Genomic DNA, 24,708 nt, shown 5'->3' on the forward strand with positions numbered 1-24,708 from the left:
CTTCAGCCAGGTCACGATCTCGCGGCCCGTGAGTTCGAGCCCCGCGTCGGGCTCTGGGCTGATGGCTCAGAGCCTGGAGCCTGTTTCCGATTCTGTGTCTCCCTCTCTCTCTGCCCCTCCCCCATTCATGCTCTGTCTCTCTCTGTCCCAAAAATAAATAAACGTTGAAAAAAAAAAAAAATTAAAAAAAAAAAAAAAAAAAAAAAAGAGGGAGAGAGAGAATCCTAAGCTGGCAGCACAGAGCCTGATGCAGGGCTCAAACCCATGAACCGTGAGATCATGACCTGAGCCAAAACCGAGAGTGGGATGCTTAATTGACTGAGCCACCCAGATGCCCCTGTCACGTACATTTTAGATTTTTACAGGAACTAGTCAAGAATTGAAGGCTTTTATTCCTCACTTACATTATTAGTACATGATTGCAGTATACTCGAGGACCTCTGTATAGAGCTGTCTAGGTGGTCACCTAATAGCTGAAGTTATTTTATATTAAAGACTTCAGGGTTCTTAAAAATAATCTTTAGTTAGGATCTAATGGCAGTCTTTTTTAAAAAAATTTTTTTTTTTTTTAATGTTTATTTATTTTTGAGACAGAGAGAGACAGAGCATGAATGGGGGAGGGGCAGAGAGAGGGAGACACAGAATCGGAAGCAGGCTCCAGGCTCTGAGCCATCAGCCCAGAGCCTGATGCGGGGCTCGAACTCACAAACCGTGAGATCGTGACCTGAGCTGAAGTCGGACGCTCAACCGACTGAGCCACCCAGGCGCCCCCTAATGGCAGTCTTAATCCAAATATAATTGTACAGGAAATATTCTGATTTATCCTAAAATACTGATGTTGGCATATTTTTATTTATAATCTAAAAATTCTATTTTGATTTCCACTGAGAATAGGAGTGTTTAAAGGAAAGCAAACAACTGCTTAAGTAAAGTATCTGAAATCTTTGTGGCACTGGTTTTCAGATTTCAGCATGCATCAGTGTGGAGGGCTCTGGAGGGCTGTTAAAAACAGAATACTCACTTCCAGACTTTTCAGTAGGTCTTGGTTGGGGCCTGAGAATTTGCATTTTTAACAAGGCCAGGTGATGTTGATGCCGCTGGTCAGGTACTGCACTTTGAGAACCACTGCTTCAGAGAAAGGTTTTCAGTGATTTTTTTCCCTACCTGTGAAACCCTTTTGAAATGCAATTTGTAAAAAAACTCTTCAGCTACTGTGGTAAGCAGGTCAGCAGTACCGTCAGCTCAGTCCATTACAGATACCTCCCTATCTCCCTACTGCAGTAGTACAAAAGAACTTCTAGGGCTCCAGGGAGCAGAGACGGAAAACTTTTACTGTAGAGGGTCACAGCCCTCAAGAGGGGGCAAATCATTGTGTTACCTTCCATTCCTTACCAAATTTTATCTACTAAAAATTGGCATGTGTGCAGGCAAGGGAGTATATGGGGAATCTGTATCATCAGCTTAATTTTTCTGTGAACCTAAAACTGCTCTAAAAAATAAAGCCTAAGTTTTTAAAATGTTGGCAGTCTTCCTTTTTAGAGAGAGAGAAAGAGCACGCGAGCGTGAGCTTAGGGGCAGAGGGAAAGAGAGAGAGTCGTAAGCAAGCTCCATGCTCAGTGTGGAGCCCATCTCAGGGCTCCATCCACAACCCTGGGATCATCACCTGAGCTGATCCCAAGAGTTGGACACTCAACTGACTGAGCCACCCAGGCACCCCTGAATGTTGGCAGTCTTCTAAAATTAAAATGGATTTTAGTTAATTTTGTTTTGAGAGTATGTGTAGCAGTGCTTTAAATAACCAGATATTTTGAGGTTTCTCACATTCAGAGTTAAGAGTTAATGTCTTTTTGGGGCATCTGGCTCAGTCAGTAGAGCATGTGACTCTTGATCTTTGGGCTGTGTGTTCGAGCCCAACATTAGGTGTAGAGATTACTTAAAAATAAAATCTTAACACTCGTGTGTGAGGTGAGCAGAGCCAGTGTCGAGACCAGAGGCCAAACTTGCAATCTGACAAGATGGTCGGGCTGCCCCACAGGATTATCAAGGAAACCCAGCGTTTGCTGGCGGAAACAGTCCCTGGCATTAGAGCAGAACGAGATGACAGCAGTGCCCGTTATTTTCATGTGGTCATTGCTGGCCCCCAGGGTTTTCCTTTTGAGGGAGGGACTTTTAAACTTGAACTATTCAGGGGCGCCTGGGTGGCACAGTCGGTTAAGCGTCCGACTTCAGCCAGGTCACGATCTCGCGGTCCGTGAGTTTGAGCCCCGCGTCAGGCTCTGGACTGATGGCTCAGAGCCTGGAGCCTGTTTCCGATTCTGTGTCTCCCTCTCTCTCTGCCCCTCCCCCATTCATGCTCTGTCTCTCTCTGTCCCAAAAATAAATAAACGTTGAAAAAAAAAGAAAAACGTTAAACTTGAACTATTCCTTCCAGAAGAATACCCATTGGCAGCCCCTAAAGTGTGTTTCGTGACCAAAATTTATCATCCTAATGTAGACAAATTGGAAGAATATGTTTAGATATTTTGAAAGATAAGTGGTCCCCTGTACTGCAGATCTGCACGGTTCTGCTGTTGATCTCGGCCTTGTTAAGTGCTCCCAATCCAAATGATGCATTAGCAAGGATGTAGCAGAGCAGTGGAAGACCAATGAAGCCCAAGCCATAGAAACAGCTAGAGCATGGACTAGGCTGTGTGCCATGAATAATATTTAAAATTGATCTGATCATCAAGTGTGCATCACTTCTCCTCTTCTGTCAAGACTTCTTCCTTTTTTGTTTGCATTTAATGTACACAGTCTTAGGAACATTACAGAATAAAAGCCCAGACATCTTTAGTCCTTTGGTGATTAAATGCACTTTAGTAAATCTGTGTTTTGTCCTGATTCACTGTTGTAAAACATGAACACAAGCTAGAAGTATGATCTCAATTATTGTGAAACAATAACATTGGCCCCTTTCTGCTTTTGTTCATTTCCCCTGTCGTGGTTTAAGTATAAAGCAGTATGACTGAAGGTAGTTGTCTTGGTTAGCTGCAGGGGTGTGGGTGTTTTTATTATTATTATTTCATTATTTTTTTTTGAGGGGAAGAAGTAGTTTTACTTCAATTTTATGGGCTCCTTTCCCCCTTTTATAGTGATCTACTTGCATTGGTTAAAAGCAGCTAACCAGTTCTTTAGAATATGCTCTCTAGCCAAGTAGATGGACAAACTTGATGGTTTGAAACAAAATGGGGACATTAAACAAACATCACAGCTCTCACTAATAACACTGACTTTGCTGTCAAGTGTAGAATCCTTCCTTCAAGAAAAAGCTTGTGACCATTTTGTATGGCTTATCTGGAAACTTCTGTAAATCTTACGTTTTAGTAAAATATTTTTTGTTATTCTACTTTGCCTTTGTATAGTTTATTTTACTGTGTTTATTTCATTTTCCCAATGTGACAGTCATACTTAAAAATTACAACTGTTGGGGGCACCTGGGTGGTTCAGTCCGTTAGACATCCAACTCTTAGTTTCGGCTCAGGCCATGGTTTGTGGGTTTGAGGCCTGTGTCAGGCTCTGCCTTGCTGGTGCAGAGCCTGCTTGGGGTTCTCTCTCTCCCTCTCTCTCTGTCCCTGCCCTGCTCATGCTCTCTCTCTCTCAAAATAAATAAATAAACTTTAAAAAATCATTAAAAAAATAAAAATTACCATGTGACAAGTTGAATGGCAAGAAGTGGATTTTGCCAGTTTCTTTTCACAAATGCACATTTGTGCTAAGATTTCATTGAGTGGAGTATTTATAAGCTGGCCCTGAGCATGCATAAAGCATTGGTATCTGCTATTTTTTCAAAATTTCCTAGAAATTTGAAATGTGTTTGTGTTGTCTGAAAAAAAGAAAAAAGAAAAGAAAAAAAAAAAAAGAATCAAAGTCTTACCAAGTTCACCAGTGCTTTATATGTTTCTAAAATTAGTGGTAAATTTTTAGTCCTCATCTTATTTCACCTATCAGTAGCATTTGATGTAGTTGATCAGTCTAGCATTTGGCACAGTTAATTAGTCTCTCTTCCTTGAAACACTTTTTTTACCTACCTTTCACCTCTTTTTCTTCTCAGTCTTTGAGGCTTCCCCTCTATTTCCCCAGCCTCTACACTGGAGTACCCAGAGTGTAGTCTTTGAACATCTCCTCTTTCCATCTTCATCCATTTCCCCCCTCCTTTTTTTTTTTTTTTTTTTAGTTTATTTATTTAATTAGAAAGAGTGAGAGCGCATAGCGACGAGTACAGAGAGAGAGGGAGAGAGAGAATCCCAAGCAGGATCCGTGCTGTCAGCACACAGCCCGATGCAGGGCTCGATCTCACAAACTGTGAGATAGTGACCTGAGCCAAAATCCAGAGTCGGATGCTTAACCAACTAAGCCACCCAGGTGCCCTTGCATTCATTCCTCTGTTCTAAATATCATCTCTTCTCTGATGACTCCCAATAATATTCTAGTCTGTACCTCTTTAATTCCAGACTTGTCTGTCCCACTGCTGATTTGACATTTCCACTTTTTAAGGAGCAGTTGTCTCTAAAACTACTAACATAGAGCTTCTGATAACCTTCCTCTTTCCTCCTCCCTTGCTGTAAATACCAACTTCTTTCTTCCAATTACTGAGGCCTAAACCTTGGAGATCCCTCTTCTCACACACTGTGTAATCTACAGCAAGTCCTGTTGGCTTCACTTTTTTTTTTAAGTTTATTTATTTATTTTTGAGAGAGGGGGAGAGAGAGAGAATCCAAGTAGGCTCCTCACTGTCAGTACAGAGCCCGTACTGTGAGATCATAACCTGAGCCGAAACCAAGAGTGGGACGCTTAACCAACTGAGCCACCCAGGAGTCCCAGCGTCACTTTTAAATTATATCTAGAATCAGATCCCCTGCTATTACCTGATCCAAACAACCACCCTCTCTTGCTAAGATTATTGCTGTAGTATCATAACTGGCCTCCTTCAGTCTGCAACCTGTTCAAAGGGAGATTACATCACATCATATCACATCACTGCTTCCCTCAGAGTCTGCTAATGGCTTTCCCATCTTATTCAGAGTAGACCCCAAAGACCTTATGAAGACTTCAAGTACATTATCTGATTTGGCTACCATTACTTCTCTAATTTTATCTTTTTCTGTTGTCTCCTGTCTTGTTGTGCTCTAGCTACACTGGCCTTCTGGCTGTTCCTGAAACACACTAGACAAGCTTCTGGTTCAGGGTCTTTGCACTGAACTGTTTCCTCTGCTGAGACTGCTCTTCCCTCTGGGATCTACCTGGCTCACTCGCTTATTCCCTTCAGCTCGTGACTCATGTCTTCCATCCAGTGAGGACTCATTGGCCACTCCGTTAATGCTACAGACCACCCCTCCAACACTTCCTGTCCTCCTTTTCTACTTTATTTTCTGCTTCACACTTAACATTATCTAACATAAGGGTCATTTTAGTGATTTATCTTGTTTATCACCCATCTTCAGTACTAGAATGTAAGCTCCCTGGGGTGCCTGAGTGGCTCAGTTGGTTAAGTGTCCAACTTGATTTCGGCTCAGGTCACGATCTCACGGTTTGTGAGATTGAGCCCCATGTCAGGCTCTATGCTGACAGGTTGGAGCCTGCTTGGGATTCTCTCTCTCTCCCTCCCCTCTTCAAAATAAAAACAGACATTAAAATAAATAACTAAATAGAATGTGAAGATACCAAACACCTATAATATTTCATTAAAAATTAGTATTAGTATGGAACATAAAACATATATCAAACTCTTTGTACTCAATTATACCTGTGTTTTAATTCAGAGAAGAGAGTGCTTTGACTTAGGGTTATATATGACATGTGGTAGTCCTAACAGTGAAATAGGTACAGAAAACAATACATTCATTCCTTTCATCAAAAAAGAGTAAGCATATTAAACAGTCCTCAAAGTTATTGAGGAGATCTTAGAAGAATTACTTATCTATTGTGTGTGCCTTGGGCCTTACTTCCTGTTTTAGCCATTTTTACTTTCTGTGAATTCTAGGAACCCTAGTTGTGATACTTTTAGCATTTACATTCAGAATGTAAAATCACATTTTTAAAAATGGAAGACATTTTTGCTATTTGGAGTTTAGTGAATTCACTTTAAAGCAAGGCTGGTCTTGCGGATGGCACTATCCTCATAGAAGAAGAATGAGGCAGAGGTTAAGTAGGTCTGCTTTTTGGAAGGCTTAAGATGGCATCATAAGTGATTTACACATAATAACTCATTGAATCCTCATAACGAAATTATGAGGTAATTTTATAAATGAGGAAACAGAAGCACAAGAGATTGGGTGACTTGGCCAAGGCAGTAAACAATAGAATCACTGGTTTTAATGTCTCTGTATTGAAAGTGGGTAATCGGTATATGTTTCTTATTCTCTCAAAAAAATTAATGGAGCAAATATTTAAAACTTTGATTTGATTTTCATCATTGAGCAGTTTATTGTATTCATTAAAACAATTTTTTTTTAACGTTTATTTTTGAGAGAGTCAGAGAGAGCGAGCGAGCATGAGTTGGGGAGGGGCAGAGAGAGAGGGAGACACAGAATCAGAAGAAGGCTGAAGGCCCTGAGCTGTCAGCACAGCTACTTATGGAGTTGTTTTTTTTTTTTTAAGATTTTATTTATTTATTTATTTATTTATTTATTTATTTATTTTTAATGTTTATTTATTTTGTAAAGAGAGACAGAGTGTGAGTGGGGGAGGAGCAGAGAGAGAGGGAGACACAGAATCTGAAGCAGGCTCCAGGCTCCACGCTATCAGCACAGAGCCCGACAGGGGGCTCAAACTCATGAACTGCGAGATCATGACCTGAGCTGAAGTCGGATGCTTACCGACTGAGCCACCCAGGCGCCCCTTAAGATTTTATTTTTAAGCAATCTCTATACCCAACATGGGGCTTGGACTCACAACCCCAAGATCAAGAGTTGGGTGCTCTACTGACTGAGCCAGCTAGACATCCCACTTACGTAGGTTTTTATTTGTTGGGTTTTTAAAAAAGTTTTATTTACTTATTTTTGAGAGAGAGAGAGAGAAAGAGAGAATCCCAAGTGACAACATGGAGCCTGATTTGGGGCTCAAACTCACAGACTGTGAGATCATAGCCTGAGCCGAAATCGAGAGTTGGATGCTTAACTGACTGAGCCACCGATGCACCCTTGTAGGTTTTTAAGAGATCTTTTTTTTACCAAACAAAATTAAGACTTAAAATAGTTAAAGAATTATGAATCTCTAAAGGCAAATTGGTAGAATTTTTTTTTTAGTGTATTTGAGGTTTACCTCCAACAGCAGTTAAAATTTTGTCAAGTGTGAGCTTGTAGAAATCTCCTTTTATTTGTTTGACTCTCTAAAATTTTATGGTTAAGAAAATTACTTCTTGGGTAAGGTGAAAATGAACTAGTAAAAAAAAATGAAGTATACTGGTTTTTAAAATTTTGATTTCTCCAGTTTCCCCAGAAGAGGGCGCTTGGTGTTCACAGTTTAAAATTTCAGAGTTTTGTTTTTCTTTAATTGTAGATTGGGAGTCCTCCTCTTGATCCTACTGAGCATTTTCTTCCTGAAGAAGAGAAACTTGCTGAACAAGAGAGATCAAAAAGGTGAGTAGATACAGAAATTAGCCCTCACAGGTAATTCTACATAGTATAGATAAGGTGATTATTTCAAAAAGCACAGTATTTTCTTTTGAGACCCTCTGAAGGTAATAGAATGTGGTTTCTGAGATGGATTTAAAAACCTCCATTTACTACTTACTAGATATGTGATCCTGTTCAAATCAGAGGCTCTGTTTTCCTTATCTGTCAAATAGATACAATAGCCATACCCAACTCAAAGGGTTGGTAAGAAGATCAAGGTAAATATATATGAAAGTTCCTTATAAAATGTAAACCATTACGCAAATATTCACTTTTTCTTCATAGATTTGAGAAGGTTTATACTCATAACCTCTATTACTTGGCTCAAGTCTACCAGCATATGGAAATGTTTGAGAAGGCTGCTCATTATTGTCACAGTACCCTAAAACGCCAACTTGAACACAATGCCTACCATCCTATAGAGTGGGCTATTAATGCTGCTACCTTGTCACAATTTTACATCAATAAGGTAAGCTTCTCAAATAGTTATCTAACAAAGTTATTGATAGTGTGTATAAAAATACTACGAGAGAGAGAGAGAGAGAGTAGTACCTTGAAAATGTCATCTTTTAAAAACAGGTAGCTTTTATTTTATGGTATAAACTGGACAGAAAAAGGCAACCCAGTTTGCCAGTATAGTAAACTTTTGTAGCTTTCTATTGCATTAATCCTTTTGAATTGTAAAATACTGAGTTTTATCATTGTCTTACATGCTGCTAGCCCTAAAAATTACATGTTACCTAAGACCAATTCTTTTTTGATATAGCACACTATCAGCTCATTCTAGTGAGATGTTACCTTAAATTGCAGATTTTATCTGATAGATAAAACTTTATTTTTATGCAGCGGTAATCTGGTAACCATGAGGATTTGTCTGAGGAAGTTGACTGTTAAATGTGGGCTTCGATAAAAGCATGTGATGCATTTCAGTTATTCTTTAGAATTAACTCCTCTGTAGTAATTTTTCCATGTTGGAAATATCTCTACTCAGTTCCAGAGTTGTAGCTCTTTATGATACATTTCTTCTGGAGTATCCCACAGGAACAAACTTGAGCTTCATGGTTGTTTACCAGAATTATTCAGAATCATGTTGGTATACTTTTAATTGGTCTGTTTATTCCTTTAGTCCCTAAGAGTTTTAATGCTAAAACACTTTTAAGCCACCTTTCCCAGCCGGATTTTCTGTTAATCCTCAATAATATATTCAGCAATAGAAATTACTTTTATTTGTATTTCTAATTCACTCTGAACTTTTGGTAAATCTTTGCTTATCAGAGTTCCTTCTTAAATCTCTCTGGTTACCTGCTGCCGTATCCTTACTGGGCCTTTATCCTTTCTAAGCTTTTTGTTAGTGCTGGTTCTGTAAATGCGCCCTATGTTTAAAGTATTGTCCCACAGAATTTCATTCAGAAAAGCTATTAGCAGGCGAGAAAGGGCTATGGTGACTGCAGCATCGCTTCTAGGACTTTGGTCTAAGATCAAGCGTGTAAGTAACGCTATTGCATATATTGGAGCATTCGGTTAAATCTAACTCTCATGAATCCATTTCATTGTGGTCATCATCAAAAGTGTTACCCGGTGCCTCTGCTTGTGGCACCTTTTTTAATAGCTTCCAGAGGCCCCTTCTTTGTTTTGTTTAGCAACTTTAAAGCTACATACTCACTGTGATTTTAATTAAGAAAACTCCATCAATATTAATAGTCCTAAGATATCTAGATATTAATTTAAAGCGTAATAAAAAATTTAAAGTTGTTAAGCATTGCTTATGTGGAGCATGCAGTAATTTTCATGAGTACCTCCCCCACCCTGTGCTTTTTTTTTTAAGCCAAAATGTTTTATAAGTTTTTGTTACAACTAGCTGATTTATATTGCAGAGATTTGAACCATTTTTACCAAAAAAAATGCAGTTGTCATTTATATCATTCTCATCTTCATCTGGTTCCAGTGATGAGGTTTTGCTACTTGATGTGTCCATACCTGGCAGGTGCTAAAGTCCCACATTTACCAGCCACCTAGAGGGCACAAAGCACTCACTGTTCTAGCAGTGGTTGCTTGCAGGAAGGCAATCTGGACAAAGCTGAAGTGATGGGTAAAGGATTGCAGAGGGACAGTTAAAGCTTCTTTATGTAAACTGTAACTTTCTTTGGGTTTTCAAGGTTTAACACCTTCATTTTGGTCTATAGATGTTGCTGGGCTAATACTGTACGTGGTACCCAGCTATTCGCAAGGTGGCTTCTGATTTGCTATAATAGAGAGATGCCTTTTGTGCTGAGATTTTAAAGTCCTAGCCAACCATTAAAAATCTTCTTAGCAAAATCAGGTATTATTAATATGAACTAGACATTTAATTAATGAGGGTGGCTTCCAACTAAAGGTTGGACTTTAACTTGGTATTTCTGCTGGGTTGGTCCTGTGACTTACATGATAAATGCAAAGTGTTTATATTAACAAGGAGATCTTCTGTAAGTGTTTGAGAACTTTACCATGCCCAGATTTGAATTAGGAAGCCTTCAAGTGTGTTGGTAAAGCAGTTCTATAAAGTTCATCTGTGGAAATCTGTTAACTTCAAAACTTGGTGGGAACCCTCATTCATCACATGTAAATTCCAAAAATTCTAGAAGACAGGAATCTCTTCCTATCAAAACTTACCCGTTTTGCCTTTGAATGGCGGGATGTATGAAGATATCTCTAAGGAAATTAAATCTTCAAGTCCTCTGACAGGGTGTGAATGGTCTCCAGTTTATCATGCATGGCATTTTGGCTATGTGGACTGAACCTGAAGGACTGTCTGGAACATTCTAAGTCTAGGATTGTAGCCGCTCCTGTGTTGTACCTACTGGTAACCTGAAAGAGCTAACTTTCCATCAGGAGTTGTTTTGCAGCCAGTTTGGATTATTATTAAGAGCTTGGGGGCATTGTTACTTAAATCTTTTAGGTAGCTTTTTAACCAGAGAAAACATGTCATCTACTGTCTTAATGTTCAGCAACCACACAGGGTCTCCTTAGTGGTTTTTACCTGTTTTTATAGCTTTTCCCATACTAGACGACTTTATATAAGTATTAATTGCAGATACGGCTGGGTGATAATTGCATTTACTCTTGTTTATTTCCTCAACAGCTATGTTTTATGGAAGCCAGGCACTGTTTGTCTGCTGCTAATGTTATTTTTGGTCAAACTGGAAAGATCTCAACAGAAGACAGTAAGTTCATAATGTGCATGTTTTATTATACAACTTTTAAAGAACAGTTTGAAATCATTTTAAATTTTAGAAAATTTAAGAACAGAATAAAGAACTGCCATATACCCTTCTAAATTCACCAATTTTTAGGGGCGCCTGGGTGGCTCAGTCGATTAAGTGTCCGACTTCGGCTCAGGTTGTGATCTCGCGGTCTATGAGTTTGAGCCCCGCGTCGGGCTCTGTGCTGACAGCTCAGAACCTGGATCCCATTTCGGATTCTGTGTCTCCCTCTCTCTCTGCCCCTCACCCACTCGTGGTCTGTCTCTCTTGCTCTCAAAAATAAATAGAACATACGGGGCGCCTGGGTGGCGCAGTCGGTTAAGCGTCCGACTTCAGCCAGGTCACGATCTTGCGGTTCGTGAGTTCGAGCCCCGCATCAGGCTCTGGGCTGATGGCTCAGAGCCTGGAGCCTGTTTCCGATTCTGTGTCTCCCTCTCTCTCTGCCCCTCCCCCGTTCATGCTCTGTCTCTTTCTGTCCCAAAAATAAATAAACGTTGAAAAAAAAAAAAATTAAAAAAAAAAAAAAATAGAACATAAAAAAATTTTTAATTCGCCAGTTTTTAATAGTTGCCTCATTTGCAATCACATTTTATTTTTCATTCAGAACCATTTGAGAGAAGATTGCAAATATTAGGCTCCTTTACTCCTTTAATATTTTAGTGTATATTTCCTAGGAATATTTTCCTACATAATCATAGAACAGGAAATGTAACATTGATACAGTTCTTTTCTCTATAATGCATATTTCTATTTTATTAATTATCCCTGTCATGACTTTCACAGTAATTTTTCTAGTACTAGAGTATCCAGTTCATGATTTCATATTGCATTTAATTGTCACATCTCTTTATTGTCCTTTAAAAAAATTTTTTTTTTAATTTTATTTATTTTGAGGGGCACCTGGGTGGCTCAGTTGGTTAAGCGTCCGACTTCAGGTCAGGTCATGATCTCGCAGCTTGTGAGTTCGAGCCCTGCATTGGGCTCTGTGCTGACAGCTCACAGCCTTCAGCCTGCTTCAGATTCTGTGTCTCCCTCTCTGCTCCTCCCCTGCTTGCACTCTATCTCTCTCTCTCAAAAATAAGTAATAAACATTAAAAAAATTTAATAATAAATTTTATTTATTTTGATAGAGTGTGCATACATGCACATGCATGTGGGGGAGGAACAGAGAGAGAGGAGAGAGAAAATCCCTAGCAGTCTTCGTGCTATCAGTGCAGAGCCCGACACTGGGCTCAGTCTCACAAACCGTGACATCATGACCTGAGCTGAAATCAAGAGTTAGCCACTTAATCCACTGAGCTCCCAGGCGCCCCTCTTTACTGTCCTTTAATCTGGAACAGTTCCTCAGCCTTTCTTTCTCTTTCATCACACAGATATTTTTGAAAAATATAAGCCAGTTATTACACTGAATTTCCATCAGTTGGTGTTTGATGTTTCCTTAGGCTAAGAATCAGAGTACAGGGTCACCTGAATGGCACAATTGGTTAAGTGTCCGACCTCGGCTCAGGTCATGATCTCTCAGTTCATGAGTTCGAACCCCACATCAGGCTCTCTGCTGTCAGCACCAAGTCTGCATCGGATCCTCTGTCTTCCTCTCTCTCTGCTCCTCTCCCACTCGTGCGTGTGTGCGTGTGTGCGTGTGTGCGTGTGTGCTCTCTCTCTTGAAAATGAACATTAAAAAAAAGAATCAGATTATACATTTTTGGTTGGAATACTACATAAGTGATATATCCAAATGTCTAGTTTTTTAAGTATAGTGTTTTATTTAGTCTTAAAAATCACAGTTAACATGTGTATTTGAGCACATCAAAACCACAGTGTGATACTATCTCATAATTGGGAGAATGGCTTTTATGAAAAAGACAAGAAATAACAGGTGTTGGCAAGGATATGGATAAAAGGGAACCCTGTGCACTGTTGATGGGAATGTAAATTGGTGTAGCCACTGTGGAAAATAGTATGGAGGTTCCTCAAAAAATTAAAAATAGAAATAACATATAGTTCAGTAATTCCACTTCTGGGTATTTACCCAAAGAAAAAGAAAACACTAATTTGAAAAGATATATGCACCTCCATGTTTATTACAGTATTATTTACAATCACCAAGACATGAAAACAACTTAAGTGTCCATCGATGGATGAGTGGATAAAGAAAATGTGGTGTAGCAATCCCTATCAAAATAACACCAGCATTCTTCACAGAGCTATAACAAACAATCCTAAAATTTATGTGGAACCAGAAAAGACCCAAATAACCAAAGCGATCCTGAAAAAGAAAACCAAAGCTGAAGGCATCATAGTTCTGGACTTCAAGCTGTAGCACAGAGCTGTAATCATCAAGACACTATGGTAGGCACAGAAACAGACACTCAGATCAATGGAACAGTATAGAGAACCCAGGGGCACCTGGGTGACTCAGTTGGTTAAGCGTCCAACTTTGGCTCAGGTTGTGATCTCATGGTTTGTGGGTTCGAGCCCTGCGTTGGGCTCTGTGCTAACAGCTCGGAGCCTGGAGCCTGCTTCAGATTCTGTGTCTCCCTTTCTCTCTGCCCCTTCCCCGCTCACACTCTGTCTCTCTCTCTCTCTCTCAAAAATAAATAAACATTAAAAAAAATTTTTTTTAAGAATAGAGAACCCAGAAATGGACCCACAAACATATTTGACAAAGCTGGAAAGAATATCCACTGGAAAAAAGACAGTCTCTTCAGCAAATGGTGTTGGGAAAACTGGACAGAGACATGCAGAAGAATGAACCTGGACGACTTTCTTACACCATACCCAAAAATAAACTCAAAATGGACGAAGACCTGAACGTAAGACAAGAAGCTGTCAACATCCTAGAGGAGAAAACAGGCAAAAACCTCTTTGACCTTGGCTGCAGCAACTTCTTAGTTGACATGTCTCCAGAAGCAAGGGAAACAAAAGCAAAAATGAACTGTTGGGACCTCAGCAAGATAAAAAGCTTCTGCACAGTGAAGGAAACAATCAGCAAAACTAAAAGGCAGCCGACGGAATGGGAGATCGTTGCAAATGACATATCAGATAAAGGGTTAGTATCTAAAATCTATAAAGAACTTACCAAATGCAACACCCAAAAAACAAATAATCCAGTGAAGAAATGGGCAGGAGCTCCTGGGTACCTCAGTCAGTTAAGCATTTCATTTCAGCTCAGGCCATGACTTCATAGTTTGTGAGTTCAAGCCCCACATCGGGCTCTGTGCTGACAGCCTAGAGCATGGAGCCTTCTTCAGATTCTGTGTCTCCCTCCTTCTGCCCCTCCCCTGCTCACTTTCTGTCTGTCTCAAAAATAAATAAACATTAAAAAAAAAAAAGAGGGGTGCCTGGGTGGCTCAGTCAGTTGAGCATCCAACTTCGGCTCAGGTCATGATCTCGATGTGAGTTCGAGCCCCACGTTGGGCTCTGTGCTGACAGCTCAGAGCCTGGAGCCTGCTTCGGATTCTGTCTCCCTCTCTCTCTGCCCCTCCCCCGCTCATGCTCTGTCTCTCTCTTTCTCTCTCTCTCTCTGTCAAAAATAAATAAACATTAAAAAAAAATTAAAAAAGAAATGGGCAAAAGACATGAATAGACATTTTTCCAAAGAAGACATCCAGATGGCTAACAGACACATGAAAGAATGCTCAACATAGCTCATCATCAGAGAAATACAAATCAAAACCACAATGAGATACCACCTCACACCCGTCAGAATGCCTAAAATTAACAACTCAGGCAACAACAGGTGTTGGTGAGGATGTGGAAAAAAGGGAACCCTTTTGCACTGCTGGTGGGAATGCAAACTGGTGCAGCCACTCTGGAAAACAGTGTGGAGGTTCCTCAAAAAATTAAAAATAGAACTACTCTACAACACAGCAGTTGAATTACTAGGTATTTATCCGGAGGATACAAAAATGCTGATTCAAAGGGGCACATGCACTCCAATGTTTATAGCAGTACTATCGACAATAGCCAAAATATGGAAAGAGCCCAAATGTCAATTGACTGATGAATGGATAAAGAAGATGTGGTATATATGTTCAGTGGAATATTACGTGGCAATCAAAAAGAATGAAATCTTGCCATTTACAACAGCATGGACAGTGTATTATGCTAAGCTAAGTAAGTCAGGGAAAGACAAATATCATATGATTTCACTCATGTGGAGTTTAAGAAACAAAACAGATAAACATAGGGGAAGAGAAGCAAAAATAATACAAAAACAGAGGGAGACAAACCATAAGAGACTCTTAAATACAGAGAATAAACCGAGGATTGCTGGCAGGGTGATGGGTGGGGGAAGGGCTAAAGGGGGGTGAGGGGCATTAAGGAAAACATTGGTTGGGATGAGCACTGGGTGTTACATGTACATGATGAATCACTAAATTCTGTCCCTGGAGATAATTGAATGAATGAATGAAGTGTGATATATATATACAGTAGATTATTATTCAGGAAAAGAAGGAGAAAAAAAGTCCTGTTTAGTGGAAGGTATAAACTTCCGATTATGATTAAGTCATGGGATGGTAATGTACAGCATGGTGACTATAGCTAATATTGTATTGAGTACTGGAAAGTTGCTAAGAGGGTATATCTTTTTTTTTTTTTTAAGTTTATTTATTTATTTTGAGAGAGAGCAGGAGCAGGGGAGGGGCAGAGAGAGAGGGAGAATCCAAAGCAGACCCCACGTTGTCAGCAGGGAGCCTAATGCGGAGCTCAAACCCACGATGTGTGGCCCAAACTCACAAACCATGAGATCGTGACCTGAGCCAAAATCAAGAGTTGGATGCTTAATGGGCTGAGCCACCAAGGCACCCCTTATAATATAAGACTTTAAAGATATACCTCTTGGTGTGCCAAGAGTTCAAGCCCTATGTCAGGCTCGGAGCTGACAGTGCAGGGCCTGCTTGGGATTCTCTCTCTCCCTCTCTCTTTCTGCCTGCCCCTCCTCCGCTTGCGCTCTCTCTCTCTTTCAAAATAAATAAATAAATAAACATAAAAAAAAATGTCTCATTACAAGAAAAACTGAACTGTGTATGGTGATAAGTATTAACCAGACTTACTGTAATGATCATTTCACAGTACATACAAACATCAAATCTTTGTGTGTATAACACTATAGTTGATCCTTGAATAATGTGGACTGTCAGGGTGCCTATCTCCTGTGTAGTTAAAAATCCATGTATAACTTTTGACTCCCCAGAACTTAAATCACTAAGAGCTTACTGTTGACCAGATGCCTTACCATAACAATTAACACATATTTTGTATATGTATTATATACTCTAATCTTACAATGAAATAAGCCAGAGTAAAGAAACTGTTAAGAAAACCATAAGAAAGAGAAAATACATTTACAGTACTGTACTAAAAACATTCATGTATAAATAGGACTGTGCAGTTCAAACCTGTGTTGTTCAAGGCTCAACTAAAATGTCATATGTCAGTTGTACCTCAATTAAAAAAAATTTGTACTTTTTATTATTATAAAATCAGTAACATACTTACACAGGGCCCCTGAGCACATTTTACTAAATTTTCAACCGGGTAATTTTTGCTTCCAAACCTTAACGAAGTCAAGTACCCAGATCTACAAGCTATTTCTGAAAAAGAAAGAAAAAGGACTTCATATCTAAGTACACGTTCCAAAGTATAGTCAGTCCTCATTATTTATTGATTCCAAACTCGCAAATTCACCTGTTGCTACAATTAACTTGTAACCCCAAACACAGTACTTGGGGCACTTCTGTGGTCATTTGCAGACATTTGAGTCACCTGAGATGCACATTCCCAGCTGATGTTGAACAAGGCAACACTCTGCCTTCTTGTTTCAATTCTCATACAGTAAAGAAATGTCCTTTTTGTGGTTTATTTAGTACCCCATTTTTCACATTTTTGTGTTGTTTTTTTTTGTTGGCGATTTCACTGTTTAAAATGGCCTCCAAATGGAGTGCTAAAGTTGCTGTCCAGTGTCCGTAAGCACATGAAGGCTGTGATGGACCTTATGGAGAAATGACAGTGTTCTGGAGAAATGACAGTGTTAGCACAAGTTGTAGTGCTGTTGGTTATGAGTTCAATGTTAATGAGTCAACAATATATATTAAATAAGGAATCTTTAAACAGAAACATAGTCAAAATAATCAGTTAATAAAAATGTGACCAGAAGCTCAAAGGAATCTAACCGTGTATTTTCCTGAGGAGCAATGTTTTAGCATTTGCTAATTCAGTGTTCACGGTGACTTCTTGGAACACGACTACCACAGATAATGAGAATCGACTGTACGTTGTTTCCTTAGTTTTACTGTTGGAGACAAAAACTACTTTTTCTGCTGAAACAAATGTTCATCTGAAGGAGATAATCAAACCCATCAGTGACTTGTTTCAGTGCCATGTTTCTGTGTTGCATGGGATGTAGTGACTTGATTCTCTCCTTGGAGAGCTGGATACTGGGTTCGCTGTACTTGGTGTTGGTGGCACACCGTGTTGATGGGAAAAGGTGGACTACAGAGGAAAGTACACAGATTCATAGTAATATTGCATTAAATCTAATATGGTGGTGGAAAATGTTGCTTGACGTTACAAAGGATGTTACAAGCTCTGACCCAGTAAATTCTCCTTCTAGGAATCTGTCCTAAGGAAATAATCCAAAATTCAGACAGATTTATGCACAGAGATCTTTCTGTTTAGACTTGCTTGTTATAGACGAATTGGAAACAGTGCATGCCCAGAAGTAAAAGAATGGTTATATAAAGTAGGGAGCATCTCTTTAATTTTATATAATGCTGTACTTGAAAATGTTAGAGTTGATAAGATATGGGTAAAATGTTAGTGGTATAATATATAAGGAAACAGCTGTATTCAAAATGGAATATACAGTGTGACCTTAGTTTTTGCCTACAGGTAACACGTAAGAAAAAATTGGAAAGAAATGTACAAAAATAATAGCAGAGATTATTCCTACTTCCTCTGGTAGTAGGAATTTTGGGTGGGTTCCCCCCCTCCCCTCCCTCCCTGTTGCTTCAGTGAGAATCTGTTCCTCTTAAATTCGGGAAGAAGTGGTATAAAAAGAATGTCATACACAATGCAAATTACGATTGTAACCATTAACTTAGATAAATCATGTTATGTGATTTTAGCTACTGAAGCTGAAGGAGATGTGCCAGAGCTTTATCATCAAAGAAAAGGAGAAATAGCAAGATGCTGGATCAAATATTGTTTGACTCTCCTGCAGAATGCCCAGCTTTCCATGCAGGTAATGCCTTTTCTTTCTTAAATAAGCAGGATGTAAGTAAAAGCCTAAACTGGGAATTATGCCCATTGGGCTCATTGCATGTTTATTATGCAAAGCGTGCAGAATGCTCTCAAATATTTCTAGCTCTCCCATCTCTGCCTTTTAGAATCTTAGTGTTCAAGGTCCATCTCGAATACCACTTCTTCCTTAGAGACTCTTCTTTGGATAGAATATAAATTTCTTGAGAGGTGGGGACTGCATCATATTCATATTATTATCTCCAGGCATTATAGGTTCTCAATAAATTAATTATTCAGTGAGTAATTCTTCATATTGTACAGATATCATTTCTCTCCTTTTTAAAAAAAATTTTTTTTTCAACGTTTATTTATTTTTGGGACAGAGAGAGACAGAGCATGAACGGGGGAGGGGCAGAGAGAGAGGGAGACACAGAATCGGAAACAGGCTCCAGGCTCTGAGCCATCCGCCCAGAGCCCGACGCGGGGCTCGAACTCCCGGACCGCGAGATCGTGACCTGGCTGAAGTCGGACGCTTAACCGACTGCGCCACCCAGGCGCCCCCATTTCTCTCCTTTAAACTCCATAGAACTTTCATTGCCTTTCATAAATCACTTAGGTTTTGCTTTGTATTAGCTCTGTTCATATTCGTATCTTATTCCTTCACCTCTTTTTAGACTATAAGCAATTTGAGGGTAGGAAACAATTCTTACTAACCTTTATACACTTTATACAGTATATAAGTATATCTATATTATTTTTATAAAAATATATATCTGGAAACAGCCCTGCCAGTTTATAGCTGTATGTGTGTGGCAATTTGCTTAAACTCTCTTTGTCTCAATATTATCACAAAGAAGATGGAAATAATAATAGTACTTACTTAGGGCGCCTGGGTGGCTCAGTCGGTTAAGCATCCAACTTTGGCTCAGGTCTTTATCTCATGGTTTGTGAGTTCGAGCCCCGTATCGGGCTCTGTGCTGACAGATCAGAGCCTGGAGCCTGCTTCCGATTCTGTGTCTCCCTCTCTCCCTGCCCCTCCCCTGCTTGTGCTCTGTCTCTCTCAAAAATAAATAAACATTAAAAAAAATTTTTAAATAATAGTACTTAATATTGTTATCAAAGTTAAATTAATATATATGCAAAGGGCTCAGAAAAGTGCCCTAGACATACTAAGTCCTCAATAAATGTTAATGGTTATCATCATCATTACTAATCCGTACTGAATCCTCGTTTCTAACCACTAAGGAGAAAAATAAATCATTTGGTTGCAATATACTAAGTGTAGATACATAGAAGACTTTCCTGGAGGAGTAACACTTTCTTTTTTTTTTGCATGCATGCATGCATTAAAGTACAATAAGTTTTACTAGCACTAATATACAGCCTATTAAACCAGTAGATGAAATGAAACTAAACAAATCACAAAACCCCAGAAGGATATGTCGTGCAAAGATTAGAGCATTTTAGAGGTAGAGGGTAAAGATGAGGCATATTTGGGAAAGAAAAGAAGTGGGGAGAACTGGGAGTCTTTCGTCTAGAGAAGTTGGAGCCAGGAAGAGCTGTCGGCTTTCTTCTGCTCAGAAAGTGGTCTAAAAAACATGTAAATAAACAAGCAGCCCGAAAGCAAGTGAGTAAATACAATTTTGGAGACTTAGGGCTTGGGTTTGAAATAATTGTGTGAGGTAAAATACACTGTAATTTAACTCATACCCTTCATTTAGTTGATATTTTCCAGACTGGACACTAGAACTTATCACCTGCTTACTTTAAACTCAAATAATTGCCAGCTATTGAATTACTCAGATTTTCCTTAATCTGACTGTTAGTTTGATTTCATCCTGCGATCATCTTTTTACCTGAAAAGTGTTCTTCAATCCAAGCTTAAGACCTACACAAATTTATTTATGCCAGCTCTATGCTAGTCATTGTCCTGTGATGAAGAAGAATAGACCTGGCTTTTTACTTCACATAAAAGTGCAACTTTGATAAGTCCACAGAGGAGAGACCCATGATGCAAGACATAATAGGAGGAAGTAACATTTGAAGGAAGCTCTGGGAATGAGTAGAAATTAGTTAGACTGGAGAAAAGAAGGCACAGCATTCCAACCAGCCGAAACAGCATGTTCTGTGGCACAGGGAGTGTGAATTAGACGGGATGGAACAAAGGCCTGTGAGTCTGGAGTGGAGTGAGAGAGCAGGTGATATAAGACAGAGGCAGAAAGGAGCTGGAATGAGCAGGGCCTTCAAGGAATGAAGACATAAAGGGTTTTGGGACAATCATTTAGGTAGCAGAATGGAGAATAAATTGGGAAGCAACAGTGGAGGAGGGTGATTAGTTAGAAGACCACTGGAACAGTCTAGGTGAGATGTGAAGGGAGCTTGATCTAGGGTGGTGGCAGAAGAGATAGAAGAAAGAATGGATTCCAGAGGTATTTAGGAAGCAAAATGTAAAGGACTTGGTGATAGATTGAATGTGAAGGATAAAGGGGAGAGCAGAGGGACATCTCAAGGAGGATTCCTAGGTTGTTGGCTGTCCGTGTTCATGGAGGCTTCTTCACTAAAACAACACTAGGACAGGAAACTGCTGAAGAAGAATAGAGTTCCATTGTGGACATCCTGTGGACGCAGAACCTCTGAGTGTTCTTAGAGGAGAGGTCATACAGGGAGCTGTAGTTACGGGTCTGGAGCTTGAGAAGAGGTGTGGGCTGTAGCTATACATTTATAGCTATACATCCTCCCATGGATGGCAGTTGCAGCCATGGGTGTGAACAGAGTCACCTGTAGAGCAGCGCTGTCCAATAGGAATAGAATACCAGCCATGTATGTAATTTTCAAAAAAATTTTTGGTTTATTTATTTATTTTGAGAGAGTAGGGGAGGGGCAGAGAGAGAGGGAGAGAGAGAATCCTGAACAAGTTCTGTGCCCTCAGCACAGAGCATGATGCAAAGCTCAAACTCACAAACTGTGAGTTTAAGTCCTGAGCTGAAACCAGGAGTTGGACACTTAACCAACTGAGCCACCCAGGCACCCCTGTAATTTTCAATTTTCTAATAGCCACGTTATAAAAGAAAAAAAGGTGAATTAATTTTATATTCTTTAAGCCCAGAATATAAAAAAATTGTTATTTCTATAAGTCATCAGTATTAAATTAAAGAGATTTAAAATTATTTTTGTATTAAGTCTTAGAAATTGGGTGATTGGGTGTATATTTTATACATACAGCCCACATCTCAGTTTGAACTTCCCACATTTCCAATGCCCAGTAGTCATCCAAATGTGGCCAATGGCTACTGTTCTGAACAGTGCAGATCTAGGGACAATGTTGAGTGGAAGGAAAAAGGGCTTGGGGGTTGAGCACAGAGGGATCTGATGTTCATGTTCAGTTTTATTGAGGAGGATGAGCTTAGTCTATTTTTTAAACCATTTTACTTTTATTTTTTCCCTGAGAAGTAGGGGAGATAACTTTAACTATGATGGTAGATTAAACTGTATCTTCACTTTAGTGTCTTTGAGACCTAGAACGTTTCTCTGCATTTCACTAAATACCTTCTAGCATAAATATCATATCATTAATCTTAATGGTGTCTCTGTGAAATATTAAAAAAAAATTTTTAATGTTTATTTTTGAGAGAGAGAGTGTGTGTGAGCAAAGGAGGGCAGGGAGAGAGGGAGACACAGAATCTGAAGCAGGCTCCAGGCTCTGAGCTGTCAGCACAGAGCCCAACACGGGGCTCGAACTCATGAACTGGGAGATCATGACCCGAACTGAAGTGAGAGGCTTAACCGACTGAGCCACCCAGGCACACCTCTGTGAAACATTTTAGGATGTAGATTATAGTCTTACATATGTATAATGTTTCAGAGTCTCTAAAGTTCTTTCATATGCATTTGTCTTACCTGAAGAAGAAACTATAAATGAGTTTTAGTTCTCCAAAGAGGAAAGTCATATATAAGCAGCTTAATTTATTTAAATAATTTTTCCTATTTCTTACATTTTTTAAAATGTTTGTTTTGAGAGACAGTGCGAGCAGGGGTGGAGCAGGGAGAGAGGGGAGACACAGAATTCAAAGCAGTTTCCAGGCTCTGAGCTGTCAGCACAGGGCCTGATGTGGGGCTCGAACTCATGAACTGCAAGATCATGACCTGAGCCAAAGTCGGACGCTCAACGGACTGACTGAGTCACCTAGGCGCCCCCTCTTACATTTTTTTAAATTTACCACTTTAACCATTTTTTAAAGTTTATTAATTTATCTTGAGAGAGACAGAATGAGTGGGGGAGGGGTAGAGAGAGAGAATCCCAAGCAGGCTCCACGCTGCCAGCGCAGAGCCTGATGAGGTGCTCAAACTCAGGAAACTGTGAGATCATGACTTGAGCCAAAACCAAGGGTTGGACTCTCAACCTACTGAGCAACCCCAGTGCCCCTGTTTCTTACATTTTAAATACAATTGAAATATAATTAGAAGAAAGTTTTAAAAGGTATTTAAGATTATAGTACTTCCTGGGGTGCGTGGGTGGGTCAGTTGGTTAAGGATCCAACTCTTGATTTCAGCCTAGGTTTTTGATCTCACGGTTTGTGAGTTCAAGCCCTGACTCAGGCTCTGTGCTGACAGGGCAGAACCTGCTTGGAGGAGTTCTCTCTCTCCTATCTCTCTGTCCTGCCCCCTGCTTGCATGCTAGCATGCATGTGTGCGCGCTCTCTCTCTCAAAATAAATAAACGTTAAAAAAAAAAAAAAAGATTATAGTATCTCTTTAACTCCAGCTGGAAGAGGGCTTTCTTTTCTTTACTCTTAAGTTTGCCATATTATTTGAGAGCAGGAGATCAGTGTCCTACCTAACCATAATTTATGTTTTTGTTTCAGGACAACATAGGAGAGCTTGATCTTGATAAACAGTCTGAACTTAGAGCTTTGAGGAAAAAGGAACTAGATGAGGAAGAAAGCGTGAGGAAAAAAGCCGTGCAGTTTGGAACTGGTGAGCTGTGTGATGCCATCTCTGCGGTGGAAGAGAAAGTGAGCTATTTGAGACCTTTAGATTTTGAAGAAGCCAGAGAACTTTTCTTATTGGGTCAACACTATGTCTTTGAGGCAAAAGAGTTCTTTCAGATTGATGGTTATGTCACTGACCATATTGAAGTTGTCCAAGACCACAGTGCTCTGTTTAAGGTGCTTGCATTCTTTGAGACCGATATGGAGAGACGGTGCAAGATGCATAAACGTAGAATAGCCATGTTAGAGCCCCTCATTGTAGACCTGAATCCACAGTATTACCTGTTGGTCAACAGACAGATTCAGTTTGAGATTGCACATGCTTACTATGATATGATGGATTTGAAGGTTGCCATTGCTGACAAGCTGAGGGATCCTGATTCACACATTGTGAAAAAAATAAATAATCTTAATAAGTCAGCACTGAAGTACTACCAGCTCTTTTTAGACTCCCTGAGAGACCCAAACAAAGTATTTCCTGAGCATATAGGGGAGGATGTTCTTCGCCCTGCCATGTTAGCTAAGTTTCGAGTTGCCCGTCTCTATGGCAAAATCATCACTGCAGATCCCAAGAAAGAGCTAGAAAATTTGGCAACATCATTGGAACATTACAAATTTATTGTCGATTATTGTGAAAAGCACCCTGAGGCTGCCCAGGAGATAGAAGTTGAGCTAGAACTTAGTAAAGAGATGGTGAGTCTTCTTCCAACAAAAATGGAGAGATTCAGAACCAAGATGGCCCTGACTTAATAATCCTTGTTTTTAATGAAAGAAAATGTGCAATATTAAAGAGAGTTTCTCCCTTAGTCAAACAGGCTCAATTCCATTGTGAAGTTTACCTTTATAGCCAGGTGAGTGTAGTTTGAACTTGAGATAACAGACCAATTGAGTTTTTGCTAGGACCTTAATCAACATAAAGATAATAATTTATACCTAATTATGTAAATTGCCTTGTTAAGGTGATGTGTGATTGGTATGTTAGATTGCTTATTTCCTATTTAAGTAGAAACCTTTCTGACTCAGTTTTCTAAAGGTAGGTTCTTTGTTGGCTAGTACTTGATAGCTTTATTAAGAAGAAAAATTATGTAGTTATATACCGGTAGACAAGCCTGTTAATTGAAAAGTAACTTCCTGTAGTTATTCTTCCCAAAATATTTACTTTCCTAATTTCCAGAGAAATCTTTTGTTTTCTGAAAACATCAAAAAACTAAGTTATGTTGTAAAGTACTGTAAAGTAGTCGTCTCATTTATAGAGGGAAAAGGCCTTGCTGGAAAATAATAAATTGACTTGTTTCACTAATAAAAGCTTCCATTTACTCTTTTGTTTTCTTACAAGAATTAGTTTTATTTTTGATACTTCAAAGGTATTCCTTTATTTGAAGCCAGAGAATAATATTTCTTTGGCATCATTGCACAGTTAGAAAACACTAAAATCTCATCCATTGAAGAATATTTGAGATCCTGTCTGTGCCAGAAAAATCTTATTGGTTGAGTTTCTTATCAGAGAATTTTGGTAAGTTTATAAACTTTTAAGCACTATTAAAAAAAGGATATGTACTGCAAAATAACATTGATAATATATGTT

General features: G+C 39.3%; 1 protein-coding gene across 1 annotated transcript in view; it reads left to right on the forward strand.

Moving 5' to 3' along the window:
• The window catches only part of LOC123576604 (kinesin family binding protein), a 35,769-nt gene extending 11,346 nt beyond the window's left edge, over positions 1–24,423 (forward strand). The window contains exons 3-7 of the mRNA XM_045437638.1: positions 7,537–7,616; positions 7,938–8,121; positions 10,771–10,852; positions 18,022–18,137; positions 22,998–24,423. Of these exons, the coding sequence (XP_045293594.1) occupies positions 7,537–7,616; positions 7,938–8,121; positions 10,771–10,852; positions 18,022–18,137; positions 22,998–23,873 (1,338 nt within the window). The 3' untranslated portion in view covers positions 23,874–24,423. The remainder of the gene's footprint in view (positions 1–7,536; positions 7,617–7,937; positions 8,122–10,770; positions 10,853–18,021; positions 18,138–22,997) is intronic.
• The last annotated feature ends 285 nt before the right edge of the window (positions 24,424–24,708 follow it).

The sequence above is a fragment of the Leopardus geoffroyi genome, chromosome D2 (assembly GCF_018350155.1).
Source record: "Leopardus geoffroyi isolate Oge1 chromosome D2, O.geoffroyi_Oge1_pat1.0, whole genome shotgun sequence".
Taxonomy (NCBI): Eukaryota; Metazoa; Chordata; class Mammalia; order Carnivora; family Felidae; genus Leopardus; species Leopardus geoffroyi.